Raw genomic sequence first — 15,630 nt, 5'->3', positions numbered from 1 at the left:
AGTAATCGTTTCAGAATCCTTTCACAATTAGGCAGTGTTTAGTGCTGTGACGCCCTCTTTTGCAACATGACTTACTTGGAGGCGGACAAGGGGAAGCACACACAAGCCGTCTTGACAGCTGCTGAAGTCATTCATCTGGACCTCTCTTGAATCACTATCAAAAATGTCCTAACCACAGAGCATAAATCCCCCACCCCCCCATCAAATAATTGCTCCACAACTATAATTTAAAAAAGCCTCATAAGCAGACCAGCATCCTCCTCTTATTCCTATATCATCATTCTTCATACATACAGTTGTTGCCCTTGTTCTTTCACCTACTGCTTGGCACAACAATACTGCCCATTTACCAGCTCCCTCCAAGGCAGACTGCCACCCAGGGTGCTCTTGCCATCCTAGCAGTGGCACAGCAGCACAAACTCATTCAAAAGGGATGGAACCTTAAATAAATATGAAGACCACGGATATGAAAATCACAGCTTCAAATACACATAAAATAATTTTAAAACTTACCACTATTTATCAGACGCTGTCAAGATAAAAAATCTTTCCCTACTACCTGTAAAATTCTACGTCCTTCTGGCTGTTCCATGAGGCAATTCTACCTGCCCCTTTAACTTTGCTGCTGCCCTTTAAGGCCCAGGCAGCCTCTGGACTTCCTCCTCCCTGTTCCAATACTGCGTCTAAATGGTAATTCGGATCAACAGGAAGTTTGGGTGCTGAAGATATCGTTTCGGTGGAGCGTACCTGCTGGTGCACTTCACACAAATTCCCGTGGGTACTGCCTGCCCTGGAAAATCCACAACACTCTGTGCATATTGAAACTGGGGTGAGGTGACCTCCCGAGGGGAGCTTCACACCCAGGGCTTTACTGTGCTCGATAGTATGAATGGTTAAACTGCCATATACTTTGTATTGTTGTGGAAGTGGCATTCTGAAAGATTCAATTCAAAACTTCCTGAGCACCAGAAACTTCCTATTAGCTGAGGAAGACTGGTCTTGGATTCTCTGGAGGCAACAGCACTATCCTCATTTACTTTATAGAGTACTGCTACTGAAGTGAAGGATGCCATTGGTGGGAGCGCCACAGTGTAAATGCACCTGATCCATTTACAGAAATGATAGGCATCACCTGTTCTTGAGGCGGCGAACGGAACTCTCTGGTCTTCTTGGCAGTCAAGGCTGCAGACATGTCGAAGGCTAGCATAAGTTCATCATATCGGAACTTCTGGTTCATTTGCAGCTTTGCAACAAACTTGTCTGCGAAAGAAACAATGGCTTCAACTCGATGTCGAAGTTCACAATCACAGAAGTAGTGCAGCAGTTCACACATCTGGAAAATAAAACAAATTATCTTCTTTTCTAAAAGACCTATTGTCTCTAAACAACAAATATAATTTTAATTACAATTATATACACACGCAAACACACATATATATATTTATGAGCCACTCAAACATCCGTTTAGCATTAAACAAAATCATAATTTGTTCCGCATCTATTTTTAAGTCTTGTAAAAGCAAATGTACAGTAGTTTGTCCCACGAACAGGGCACACTGAAACAAATACATGACAAGCTTTCGGTGGTGGATTAAGTCTTTGTAATTATAGTTCAACTCCTTGGGATATGGTTCCACAGGTGCCGGCCACTTTCTGTAACCTTGCCCAAGTGAGCCTTAAATGTTTCATGAGCTATAAAACTGCCACATGCATCTAGTTCACACATGCCCACTCCCACCAAGTGTCACTCGATAGTGATCAGGAGAAACCACGGTCAACTTTCCCATCTCTAATCTGGACCGTGTGGTCAATTGTAGTGCCTCTACTGTCTCTGTGACTAAGATCAGACTGGATATCGAACCTAGGGCCGTTCTAGCCTGTATGGTGTAGCTATTCACATTCTTGACCAGCTGAACCATTGGAGAAGCTTCTGAATTTCTTATGCATTCCATTAAAAAAATCAGTATGTTTTTGCTATGTTTTGTATAGGAATCATATGTGATTATTTTAATCACTTTAGAAGTTTCTAAGCTAAATTTGCATGTTGCATATAGATAGAGTTGCTCCTTTATGACACTGTTTATTTTCCCAATTTTCTCCCCTCCAATCCCCAGGTGGCCATTCTTCACGTGAGTTGAGACAGCAAGTATCAGCAAGATATTTGATCAGGGGCGCATCAAAGCCAATCCCAAAACCTTTCTCACCCGATAACCACATACATATACTTTCAGCACAGTGCCACTATATAGCGATCAGGATAGATATTCTGTCACCCTTTTATGCCGACATTTACAATGGAAAAAACCCTCAAGAACATGTTAATGTTTTATAATGGCATTAATTGTGGGGAAAGAGCAGGGGAATGGGACTAACTGGATTTCTCTTGGAAAGAGCCGGTGCAGGCTTGATGGGCCGAAAGGCCTTCTTCTGTGCTGATTCTATGATTGTGTCTCACTGCAGTTTCAGGCCTCTGGTTACTAGGCGGCACTATGGCACAAAGCTGTTGTTGCAAGTCTCCCACCACGAATGGATCCATGGTCTGCCCACCAATTTTTTTCAACACTATTTTCACAGGTAAGTTTTGTTTTTATATTTTAAATACTTTTCTTTCATGTTTAGCTGTATATATCTTTGGCTGCTCTATGGCCCAGCTGGTTTTGCCTCTAGCATTCTGCCTTTGTTGCCACAAGTCCTTGGTCCTACCCAGCTTCCATCCAGTGCCCTGCTGCTAATAGTATGCTTTCCCAACCTTTCTCCACTCTTCCTGGTATTCGCTGTCCTTTCTTTGGCTGTACTAGCCATTTTTTCCCCCTCAAACCAGTCTTTCCTTGCAGTTACTACAAAAGCAAAATACTGCTGATGCTGGAAATCTGAAATAAAAACAGAAAGTGCTGGAAATACTCAGCAGGTCAGGCAGCAGCTGTGGAGAGAGAAACAGAGTTAACGGTTTAGGTCAATGACCTTTCGTCAGAACTGGAAGTGTTAGAGATACAACAAGTTTTAAGAAAGTGCAGAATCAGGGAAAGGGGGGGGGGGAGGGAAGGAAAGAACAATAGGGAAGGTCTGTGATCGGGTGTAAGGCAGGAGAGATTAAAAGACAAAAGGTATGATTGTACAAGGCAAAAGGAGATGGTAATGGGTCAAGTAAAGAAACACTTCCTCCCACCCCGTTTCCTGTAAGGATTCTATTCCATTCTCCCAGTTTTTCAGTCTCCGTCGCATCTGCTCTGACGATGCCAACTTCCATACTAGTGCTTTCAATATGTCTTCCTTTTTCCACAACCGAGGATTTCTCTCTACCGTGGTTTCCCCTCTACCGTGGTTGACAGGACTCTTGACTGTGTCCGTTCCATTTCCCACACTTCTGCTCTCACCCCTTCCTGGCCCTCCCAAAACCAAGGTTCCCCTTGTCCTCATCTTCCACCCCACCAGCCTTCGCATTCAACAGATCATCCGCCACCATTTGCACCACTTCAAGCAAGATTCCACTTCCCCTCCCCTCCCCTTTCAGCATTCCGAAGCGACCGCTCCCTCCGCAATACCCTGGGCTACTCCTCAATCACCCCCAACACCCCTCCCCTTCCCAGGGCACCTTCCCGTGCAAGCACAGGAGATGCAACACCTGCCCTTTTACCTCCTCCCTTCCCACTGTCCAGGGCCCCAAACACCCCTTCCAGGTGAAACAGCGATTTACTTGTACTTATTTCAATTTAGTATACTGTATTCGCTGCTCACGATGCAGTCTGCTCTATATTGGGGAGATGAAACACAGATTGGGTGACTGCTTTGTGGAACACCTCCATTCAGTCCTCAAGCATGACCCCGGTTCGCCTGTCACTTTAATTCTCTGCTCTACTCCCTCTCTGACCTCTCTGCTCTCGGCCTCTGACACTGTTCCAATGAAGCTCAACGTAATCTTTCGATTAGGCACTTTACAGCCTTCTAGACTCAACACTGAGTTCAACAATTTCAGACCATAACCTCTGCCCCCAATTTTTTCAGATGGCAGCTATTGATAATTCTGCTATTCCCATTTACACCTCTTTTAGACCTGCCTTTTGTTTCTTTACTTGACCCATTACCATCTCCTTTTGCCTTGTACTATCATACCTTTTGCCATTTAATCTCTCCTGCCTTCCATCCTATCACAGACCTTCCCTTTTGTTTTTTTCTCCCCTCCTCCTACACTTGCTTAAAATCTGTTACATCTTTAACTTTTTCCAGTTCTGACAAAAGGTCAGCGGCCTGAAACGTTAACTCTGTTTCTCTCTCCACAGATGCTGACTGACCTGCTGAGCATTTCCTTCCTTGCAGCTCCTGGCCTTCTGTGTCACAACTTCTGGGCTCTGCCATTCCTTCACCATGTCCAGCCTTTCTTTTGCCATTTCTAGGTTACAGCCACTCTTGTCTTTGCCCTGTGCTTCTCTGTCCTGCTTTGTGCAGGCTCGCTCACATTTCTCCTGTGCTTCTCTGTCCTGCTTTGTGCAGGCTCGCTCACATTTCTCCTGTGCTTCTCTGTCCTGTTTTGTGCAGGCTCGCTCACATTTCTCCTGTGCTTCTCTGTCCTGCTTTGTGCAGGCTCGCTCACATTTCTCCTGTGCTTCTCTGTCCTGCTTTGTGCAGGCTCGCTCACATTTCTCCTGTGCTTCTCTGTCCTGCTTTGTGCAGGCTCGCTCACATTTCCCCTGTGCTTCTCTGTCCTGCTTTGTGCAGGCTCGCTCACATTTCTCCTGTTGCTCCTTTTCTCAATTTAATTAATTTCTACTGCAATTCACCGTCATAGTTTACAGTTTATTCACAGCCACTGTAATTAATTCCTGAATAAATTTTGCACCAGTCCTAAACAATTTACTACTATTATTTAAATACATTATAGTCCACCTCTATTATATTTATATATACTGTTATTTATTTGGAAAAGCCCAGTTAAATTTTCTACTTTATTTCATTGAATTGTTTCTTCTTGTTTGATGAATTTTGGCTGAAGACTATCCTATTTGCTTCTTGTATTTAATTAATGCACTTAGGGGGCATTTAATAAAATGGAGTTTCCCCTATCAAATTTATAAATTTGTGTAAACCTGTTCAATTAAATGATCAATCCAATTATTATCAAATGACTGCTGCTTTTATTCAATTAATAAATGTTGTACCAATCCTGTTCCATTAAATAGCCATTTCTTTCATTTAACTTAAATTTTCAGGGAAGACCATTGTAGTGAATGGCAACTTATTTTTATGTAATAAATTATCGTGGGCATAGCTGTTCCCCCAACTTCCCATCAATGCGACAGGAGGTCGTCCAATTTAAAATTAAATATGCAATTGCATAAAATTGCCACATGGTGGAGGAAATGGCATTGAACTGGATTCCTGCACAGTTTTGTACCTGAAATTTAACAGACTCTGGCAAACTCTTTTCCAGCAATCCTTTTAAAGGTGTCTGAGCTACTTGTGTTGCTTCTTCACCAGCCTCTACAGCCTTTTCTTCATTTTTGGTGACCATCTCCTTTTCTGTTTTGTCCTCTTCCACTGTCTCCTCTTGGTGTTCACCAAACAAATCAGAGTTAATCAGAAGCAGGATTTTTTGGACATCATTATCATCAAATATGCCAATGATCAGCATAGTTTTAATCAACTTGAGAATAGGAACAAGTTGAAACTCCACGCTTCCTCCAACAGAATCTCGAATGTGCGGTCCACCGCCTGTCACAGCTTCTGTGAGCATCTCAATTGCTTTGACTTTAAGAATATCCAATGGAAACTTTGGGCTATATTGGTGTCTATCCTCGTTGGTGTTAATACAACATGGCAATGAAAAGTTTAATCGAGGTCTTAAGCAGGTGCTGAGTCCAACTCCAGGAAGTCCATATGCCCGATTTTTGACTGGAAATAATGTTATACTCCTGGTTTCATCAGTTACAGGAATGATGAATTCATTGTTCATAATTAATCTGGCTTCTTTTGCTGATTCTAAGTGAATACTTAAGAGGAGATCATAGAATCCGCTGCGTAGAAGACCTGGCAGATATTTATTCTCTATTGTATACAGCAGTTGAGATTGATCAATGTGGCTGCAAAGTGCATGGGCTACACGATTATTACCCACAGCGCAGAGAGCACAGTAGAGTTTTAGTGTGTGGTAATGGAACTTCATGAGGTCTTGATTTTCAGCGAGCTCCAGAATATCTAAACACCTGAAAAGTTCAATAAAGGTAATAAATTATGGTCTAGCAGACAAATAAAATACATTTTGGAAACATGTGAGCCAAAGGAAGAAGATAAAGTTCAACGATCCCAGCTGGTTGTAATGGGCTCTAGTAATTAATTTCCTAGTTAACAAAAAAATAGACATCACAACATTTTAAACTACACAATCAAGGAGGATATAGTATTTTGTAAATGGGTAAAGTTACATTGATGAGGTTTGGGGTGCTCTTCTGATAACTAAGGTTTAAAGGAACTTAGAGTAATGTGGGGACCTCCCTATTGTAGATGATCTATTTTATTAATTATTAAGGAATTGGTGATGTTTCTGGATATGAAATAATGCAATGACCCCCTTCTTGAAGCTCACCAATTTTCACTTTGGTGACTAGTAAACAAAGGTAATAAAGCAAAGTATAATAATAAGAATAGTCCAAAATTTTTCTGGTTAAAAAAGCCAGAATTACCATGCAGGCTATCTACTCTAATTAACATGGATAAATCATTGGAATAAATAAGTGCATTCTCTCATCAATTTAATGAAGGTACTTTAAAAATCTATTGTTTGTAACTGGCATAATATGGTGCAGCCAGAAATAAACTAGCTAATTCATATTTGTAATTTTGAAAAGGGGAGGTCTAATCATAAGTTTACCAGGAAAATTTCTTTACTATCTTTTTAACATGTAATTTTAATTTACAAATATTTAATAAACTTACAACCCAAATTAGATTGGCATGAAAGAACCACAACTTTTGGATGTTTAACCATTGGTCAATTTATCCATGTGAGTAGATTTAGTGTATGTAAAATGAAAAAGATTAGTGAAGACAAATGTAGGTCCCTTACAGTCAGAAACGGGAGAATTTATAATGGGGAACAAGGAAATGGCTGAGCAATTAAACAAATACTTTGGTTCTGTCTTCACGGAAGGGGACACAAATAACTTCCCAGAAATGCTAAGGAACCAAAGGTCTAGTGAGAAGGAGGAATTAAAGGAAATTAGTATGAGTAAAAAAAGTGTTGGAGAAATTAATGAGACTGAAAGCTGATAAATCCCCAGGACCTGATAATCTGCATCCCAGAATATAAAAAGAGGTAGCCATGGAAATAGTGGATGCATTGGTTGTCATCTTCCAAAATTCTATAGATTATGGAACAGTTCCTGCAGATTGGAGGGTGGTAAATGTAACCCTACTATTTAAAAAAGGAGAGAGAAAACAGGGAACTACAGACCAGTTAGCCTAACATCAGTAGTAGGGAAAATGATAGAGTCTATTATAACGAATGTGATAACAGGACACTTACAAAATATCAATGGAATTAGACAAAGTCAACATGGATTTATGAAAGGGATTGATAAACCTACTGGAGTTTTTTGAGGATGTAACTGGTAGAATAGATAAGGGAGAACCAGTGGATGTGGTGTATTTGGATTTTCAGAAGGTCCTTGATGAAGTCCCCCACATAAGAGGTTAGTGTGCAAAACTAAAGCACATGGGACTGGGGGTAATATACTGGCATGGATTGAAAATTGGTTAACAGACAGGAAACAGAGAGTAGGAATAAATGGGTCTTTTTCAGGGTGGCAGGCGGTGACTAGTGGGGTACCACAGAGATCAGTGCTTGTGCCCCAGCTATTCACAATATATATCAATGATTTGGATGAGGGAACCAAATGTAATATTTCCAAGTTTGCTGACGACACAAAACTAGGTGGGATTGTGAATTGTGAGGAGGATGCAAAGGGGCTTCAAGGCGATTTAGACAAGTTGAGTGAGTGGGCAAACACATGGCAGATGCAGTATAACGTGGATAAACGTGAGGTTATCCACTTCAGTAGGAAAAACAGAAAGGCAGAGTATTATTTAAATGTTGAGAGATTGGGAAATGTTGATGTACAAAGGGACCTGGATGTCCTTGTACACCAGTCACTGAAAGCAAACATGCAGGTGCAGCAAGCAGTTAGGAAGGCAAATGGTATGTTTGCCTTCATTGCAAGAGGATTTGAGTACAGGAGCAAGGATGTCTTACCACAGTTATACAGGGCCTTGGTGAGACCACACCTGGAGTAGTGTGTGCAGTTTTGGTCTCCTTACCTAAGAAAGGATATACTTGCCATAGAGGGAGTGCAGCGAAGGTTCACCAGACTGATTCCTGGGATGGCAGGACTGTCGTATGAGGAGAGATTGGGTCAACTAGGCCTGTATTCACTAGAGTTTAGATGAATGAGAGGGGAACTCATTGAAACGTATAAAATTCTGACAGGGCTAGACAGACTGGATGCAGGGAGGATGTTTCCCCAGGCTGGGGGCTCTAGAACAAGGGGTCACAGTCTTAGGATACGGGGTAGGACATTTAGGACTGAGATGAGGAGAAATTTCTTCACTCAGAGGGTGGTGAGCCTGTGGAATTCTTTACCACAGAAGGCTGTGGAGGCCAAGTCACCGAATATATTTAAGGAGATAGATAGATTTCTAGACGCAAAAGGCGTCAAGGAGTATGGGGAGAGAGTGGGAATATGGTATTGAGATAGAGGATCAGCCATGATCATATTGAATGGCAGAGCAGGCTCGAAGGGCCGAATGGCCGACTCCTGCTCCTATTTTTCTATGTTTCTATAGCTGCAATGCGTTTTTGGTAAAATATATAAACTGCAATTGATCTTTGAGCTACACTGACATGACTTTTTATTGTTTCTAAAAGCATTTTATTTTCAACTTCAATGCAGATTTGAACCAGGTAATAGAGAACATCTGAAAACCCATGGCACAAATCCCCACCACATAGAGCGGGCACGTTCATGCTAACGCGATTTGCCCATTATATGCGGTGGACGGTAATTTGCTCTGAATGAACCAAGTCATTGTAGTAGAGGTTGACCTGATCTCACGTTAAACATAAAAGCTAATTGAAGCTGCCCGGAGTCTCCACTTTCTGACTGCCTCCTATCGTTGTTAACAGAGCGAACAGCTGCCTGAAGCTGCTCGCAGTGTTCATTGTGAACAACTATGGGAGGCAGTTGGAAAGTGGAGACTTTGGGCAGCTTCAATCAGCTGATACATTTAACGTGAGATCAGGTCAACCTCTGCTACAATGTATGGGTTCTATTCACGTTGTCGGCCTTGTTTCTGTTGTGAAGTTAGATGTTGATTGGATGCAGCCATTAAAAAAAATTGGCTTTTAAAAAGTCACTAAGTACTGAACTGCACGAAATAGCCGGTGTGCTTAACACAGTTTTGGTGGCACCTTTATAATTGATGCCTATAGTGATGGCAAATAGTTAGCGCCATTTGCCCAATATAGGCAGTTGTGCGGGATAAGCGAGCACGATATAAGTGGTGGGGACTTCAGCACTTCAAGATATACTGACCTACTCTCCTCAGGAATATGCAGTGCTAACATTTGCACTGGCTCAAGAATCTGCGCCACCCAGCCATGGTGATCGCTAATCCGTGCTGTCTCTGCCTCGAGGAAGTTATTGGGCATTCTACTCCACTGAACAGGAGTGATCATCTGTACGTCAAGTCGAGGAAAACACTGTGGAGTAGGATTCTTTTCTTCACTTTTAAATATAGCCGCAGACAGAGGCATAGCATTCTGTACCAAAAGATGAATCATAAAAAGCCTTTTAATGTACAGTAATGTGAATGTAACAATTAAACCGTTAGTCAACATTATTTGCTTTATATTATGAGAAAAAGTAGGAGGATTATTAGTTTAACAGAACTGCTTGCGAAGATAACAGAAGGAAGTTTGGGGAAGTTAACGTAAACATTTGCGACGTCATAACGGAGGTAACACTCTGAAGCGAACATGTTTCTGGTTGAGCCTCGAGATCAAAGAAGGATACGGACGAAAGAGATAAGGCATGAATTCCACAGGAAGGAAACCCTGGGAAAATAAAAACGGAAAGACACGTGGCCAAAATCGTAAGACATCTTTAGGGCGGGTTTTGACACAAGAATTGAGACAAAGAACTAGAAGTCCCATTGGATATTAAGGTTTATGGGTTACTTCTATTGGTCAAAAGGTCTTGTCAATATCCCGGTTCAGTCCCACCCCTAAAAGTAGAATAAAAGTAACCTCCCAAAAGCTTGTACTCACAGATGGAAGAGAAAGTGAGAGAAAGAGAGAGCTTGTACTCAGAGACGAAAGGAAGAGGAGAATTGCTCACCTGTGTCAACCGTCTGTCCGATCGGATTGGTATCAGCTTCTTAACATAGAAGATAGGAGCAGGAGTAGGCCATTCGGCCCCTCGAGCCTGCTCCGCCACTCAATGAGATCATGGCTGATCATCCAAACTCAGTACCCTGTCCCTGCCTCCTCCCCATATCCCTTGATCCCTTTAGCCTTAAGAAATATATCTAACTCCTTCTTGAATATATTTAATGAATTGGCCTCAACTGCCTTCTGTGGTAGAGAATTCCACAGGTTCACCACTCTCTGGGTGAAGAAATTCCTCCTCATCTCAGTCCTAAATGGCTTACCCCTTATCCTTAGACTGTGACCCCTGGTTCTGGACTCCCCCGCCATCGGGAACATCCTTCCTGCATCTAGTCTGTCTAGTCCTGTTACAATTTTAAAAGTTTCAATGAGATCCCCTCTCATTCTTCTAAACTCCAGCGAGTATAAGCCCAATCGACCCAATCTCTCCTCATACATCATTCCTGCCATCCCAGGTATCAGTCTGGTGAATCTTCGCTGCACTCCCTCCATGGCAAGAACATCCTTCCTCAGATAAGGCGACCAAAACTGCACACAATACTCAAGGTGTGGTCTCACCAAGGTCCTGTACAACTGCAGCAAGACATCCTTGTTCCTGTACTCGAACCCTTCGCTACGAAGGCCAACACACCATTTGCCTTCTTAACTGCCTGCTGCACCTGCATGCTTACCTTCAGCAACTGGTGCACAAGGACACCCAGATCTCGTTGCACTTCCCCTTCTCCCAATCTATTGCCGTTCAGATAATAATCTGCCTTCCTGTTTTTGCCACCAAAGTGGATAACCTCGCATTTATCCACATTATACTGCATCTGCCATATCACCCAACCTGTCCAAATCATACTGGAGTTTCTCGGCATCTTCCTCACAGCACACACGCCCACCCAGCTTTGTGTTGTCTGCGAACTTGGAGATATTACATCTAGTTCCCTCGTCTAGATCATTAATATATATTGTGAATAGCTGGGATCCTAGCACCGATCCCTGCGATACCCCACTAGTCACTGCCTGCCACTCGGAAAAAGACCCGTTTATTCCAACTCTTTGCTTCCTGTCTGCCAACCAGTTCTCTATCCAAATCAGTAACTTGCCTCCAATCTTGTCACAGTTGTATGTTTTTGCTGTATAACTAATGTGTTATATTCCGTCTTAAACTCTGATTAAACACAATATACCCACCATATTATTTAAAGTGACCAGACATAGCCGTAACTTAGCTATTTCTAACAGTGTTCCCATGCAGCTGCTGCCCTTGTCCTTCTAGGTAGTAGAGGTCGTGGGTTTGGGAGGTGCTGTTGAAGAAGCCTTGGCGAGTTGCTGCACTGCATCTTGTAGATGGTACACACTGCAGACACGGTGTGCCAGTGATGGAGGGAATGAATTTTAAGCTGGTGGATGGGGTGCCAATCAAGTGGGCTGCTTTGTCCTGGAAATTGTCGAGCTTCTTGAGTGTTGTTGGCACTGCACTCATCCAGGCAAGTGGAGAGTATTCCATTGCACTCCTGACTGGTGCCTTGTAGATGATGGAAAGGTTTTGGGGAGTCAGGAGGCGAGTCACTTGCTGCAGAATACCCAGCCTCTGACCTGCTCTTGTAGCCACAGTATTTATGTGGCTGCTCCAGTTAAGTTTCTGGTCAATGGTGACCCCCCAGGATGTTGATAGTGGGGGATTCAACAATGGTAATGCCGTTGAATGTCAAGGCGAGGTGGTTAGACTCTTTTGTTGGAGATAGTAATTGCCGGGCTTTTGTGTGGCGCGAATATTAATGGCAAGGTCAAGAACAGCAGGAATGTGCTGCCAGGTGGCTGCATGGATGTTATTAATGTTCCCCTGTACTTTGGAATGCCCAACAACGCAGTGAAATTGCACAGCGGCATCATGGTCCCATTTCTATTCTGGTGGAAAGGGAGATAAAAGTACTGGCTCTTCTCAACAATGCACTACCCACTTGCTTACTATATCTGTAGACAACAGGTTATTGCTATGCTACATGTCCCTATGGTGGGGTTTCACTGCAGGTCTCCTTGCAGCAGATGGTACAGCTGTGCCAAGCCTATGGAGTCACTGCCCTTGATCATTGCCTGTTAGGTGTGCCGGGACCTGCAGATACACTTGTGCAACCAGTCCAGGTCTTGTGGCAGCTGATCTCTCTGGCAAATCTTTTATCTTGTACCATTAAATACAGCAATTGGGATTCTATAAAAGCAACCCCAACATTAGTTTTACACTGACTTGCCAAATGGAACTGCGCTCTGTCGTTTACAGGTAGGTGCTTTATTGTTCCCGGAGCTGGAGTGAAAGTTTATATTCTAGGAGTCACTTTACCAATCCTCTCTTCATTAGGATCTTCCTGTTCTGTTCAATTCAGACAGGCAGAAACTCATGGCCTATTTATACATTAGAGCAATAGATTTTAAAACATATACCTTTAATTTTCCAAGTTCAAACTGGATCAGGTTTGGACTCGTGGCCTGCATAAAGACAGCTGGGAATAACTTGCTGCTTGGTTCAATCTGAAAAAAAGTCATGTATAAAAGAATAGGTTATTTTTGTATAATCCTTAAACATGCTCAGATCGGAAAAAAACCCAAAATAAATTAAGAGGGACAGGGTGATGTTTTGTCTAAACATAGTAGGTGAATTCTCCCCTCTGATGGGTGTAGAGTGTAGTAAGTGAAAAGATCTTCGATAATCACAACTCAGTTCCTAATGAAAGTGATTCCAAATTGACAATCTAACTATAATTAAGCAGTCTGGATCAGAATGACTGGATGAAAAGTGTCAATGTGGTGCAGCTGGGTTACCCTTCTGAGATTAGGGTTTAAGCATACTTTTGTGGCAGGTTAGAGGGAGCTAAAGCACATCTGAAATCTGAATCATAGGTTACAGCTAGCATTGAAAGTGATTGTGAGCTTTTTTAAACTTTTGGCCTTCTTGTTAAATAACCTTAGTTATGGTACAGGGAATTTTAATCAGAGTGACCAAAAATAAGCATGGTTACACTAGCATGACTGACTGGACACCTACTTCCTCCAAGTATTATTAACCAAAAATGCAGTGAATGTGGATTTGGTTGAAAAAGTACAAGAAAAATAGATAGATTCCTTTTCAACAGGCAGTGGACGAATGTAGACTTGATACCAAGGCAGGAGGGAGAAGAAAATATTCTGACCAGGTTCTGTACATGGCTTAAATATGGTAACAGGATGGGTCAGATGGCAATTTTTAGCTCCTACTTTCAGTTTTAACATACCCATGTATTGGTATTATATTTAATAAACTTAAGCATTTTTAATAAACATTTTTAAGCATAATATGTTTCAGTATGTTCCCCTGTTAGCAGAAAACAAAGAACTGTATAGACTTTAACCAGATTTTTGAAGTACTGTAAGGCAGATGGAATTTCTGAAACTCAACATTTTACCTGGTAATGGGTACTGAGATCTTTTCCATTTGCTGTGAATGTTAACCGGCCTGTTGCTAGATCAATGAAACAACCAATTTCAATGTCAGCACTACTGCTGCTTGATCCCTTTGAGCTGCCGACAATGTCGCCTCCCCAAACCATGTAACAATTGCAGCGCTTGACACTACAAAGGATAACAGATGAGAGAAACAGATTTTAGAATTTCATTACCAAGAACTTAAGAACATAAGAAACAGGAGGAGTAGGCCATTCGGCCCTTCGAGCCTGCTCTGCCATTCAATGAGATCATGGCTGATCTTCTGCCTCACCGGCCCTATTGCCATATCCCTTGATGCCCTTATTTCCTGCTTAGTGATCACTGTTCTTCATGTAGATATTTCACTATATAAAAAAAAGGATAAAATAATGGAATTTGACTCAGTTCCAAAAAAGTGTGTTCTCTGCATTCTAATATAACAGATATCCCACAAATTATTGGAATTGCAAAGACCAGCTGGGAAGCTTTAAATATTGCAAAAAAATTGTGTCAAGTTCTTAATTCTTAGGCCAGACATGATCCATAGTTAAAATCATCAAATCCTGGATGATAACTCAATGGTCAATACAATGCAACCGTTGAAGAACATGCCGTAATAGTGTATGTTAGATGGCATTCGTTGTCGAATAATCATTAGATTAAACAGTATTGTGATGGAAATATTTTTACACTTAAGAGTTAAACAAATGCTTGGAAATGGCCCTGAAATTAGATCGGGGGCTTGCCGCGCATGCAAGCCCCCGATCTGCACTCACCCTGCGCGCCGACATCTGAAGCCCGGGCCTGCTTGCATTTCCTCTCACAGGCCCGGTTCAGCTGTCGGCGCACTGTGCTAACCTGATCCAGTGGCATAGTTAGTGCGATGTGCCGGCTGGGATCAGGTGAGCACTGTGCAGCCAATCAGGGGAGGGGAAACTCATTCATGAGTTTGACAGTAAGAGCTGTCAAACTCATGAAAAGTATGGGCTGCCAAAACACTACTTTAACTTTAAATAAAATTTTAAAAAACATCCCACTGATTATAATAACTATAAATAAGTTTAAAAAAATGTTTTAAACAATTAATCAATTTTTTGAAAAAAATAAATTTTTAAAAAATAGGGTCTAAAACTAAACTTACAATCCTGTAAATTCTTTAAAAATAACAAACCTGTGGAAAAAAAATTTCTACATTGTACTAAAAGCCCACTTACCTGAAAAACTAAACACTTACGTCTTGTTTTTCCATGCGTAAAGACCGGAGGCCTTTACACGCGCGCAACTTTGGAAAAAAAAAAGGAATTTTACTGCGCACGCGCTGCCTGTGCAGTCGCGCGCGTTCTGCCCCTGAACCCCTTCGTTCAGAGGACAGGAAATGCCGGTTTTCCCCGCATGCACTGTGCATGCTGAAAACCGGCATTTCCTCCGGCCAGACGCGTGAGTACCCCGACCGTACTCACGCGTTGGGACAGGAATTACTGGCCCAATGGAGACACACAAATTCATGGTCAAATAACATTACAGATTGAGTTGTGTGGGGAGCAGCCAATTTCCCATTCCTGGATGACAATTTTGATGCTGAAACCCAACTCAAGAACAATTCTAGTTAAGGCTTCTCAAGGAGGATAATTCTCAATCACTATTTTTTAAAGGTAAGAAGAAAAATCTGAAATTTCTGAGACATTAAGATTTATATTTTTTGTAAAGTAGATTCTGCAATTCAGCACATACTGCAAATAAAGCTGTAATTC

The 15,630-nt window shown here is 42.0% G+C and overlaps 1 protein-coding gene across 8 annotated transcripts in view; it reads right to left on the bottom strand.

Moving 5' to 3' along the window:
- The window catches only part of LOC147109494 (ryanodine receptor 3-like), a 506,629-nt gene that overhangs the window by 270,571 nt on the left and 220,428 nt on the right, over positions 1–15,630 (bottom strand). For all 8 annotated transcript variants that reach the window (XM_086003490.1, XM_086003491.1, XM_086003492.1 and 5 more), the window contains 5 exons: positions 13,861–14,026; positions 12,863–12,949; positions 9,582–9,808; positions 5,390–6,197; positions 1,133–1,333 (listed from right to left, as the gene is read on the bottom strand). In XM_086003490.1, the coding sequence (XP_085859616.1) occupies positions 1,133–1,333; positions 5,390–6,197; positions 9,582–9,808; positions 12,863–12,949; positions 13,861–14,026 (1,489 nt within the window). The remainder of the gene's footprint in view (positions 1–1,132; positions 1,334–5,389; positions 6,198–9,581; positions 9,809–12,862; positions 12,950–13,860; positions 14,027–15,630) is intronic.

The sequence above is a fragment of the Somniosus microcephalus genome, chromosome 12 (genome assembly GCF_052327205.1).
Source record: "Somniosus microcephalus isolate GS21.2 chromosome 12, FLI_Smic_1.0, whole genome shotgun sequence".
Taxonomy (NCBI): domain Eukaryota; kingdom Metazoa; phylum Chordata; class Chondrichthyes; order Squaliformes; family Somniosidae; genus Somniosus; species Somniosus microcephalus.
Note: the sequence above shows the minus strand (reverse complement) of the source record. Positions and strands in the feature narration are given on the sequence as shown.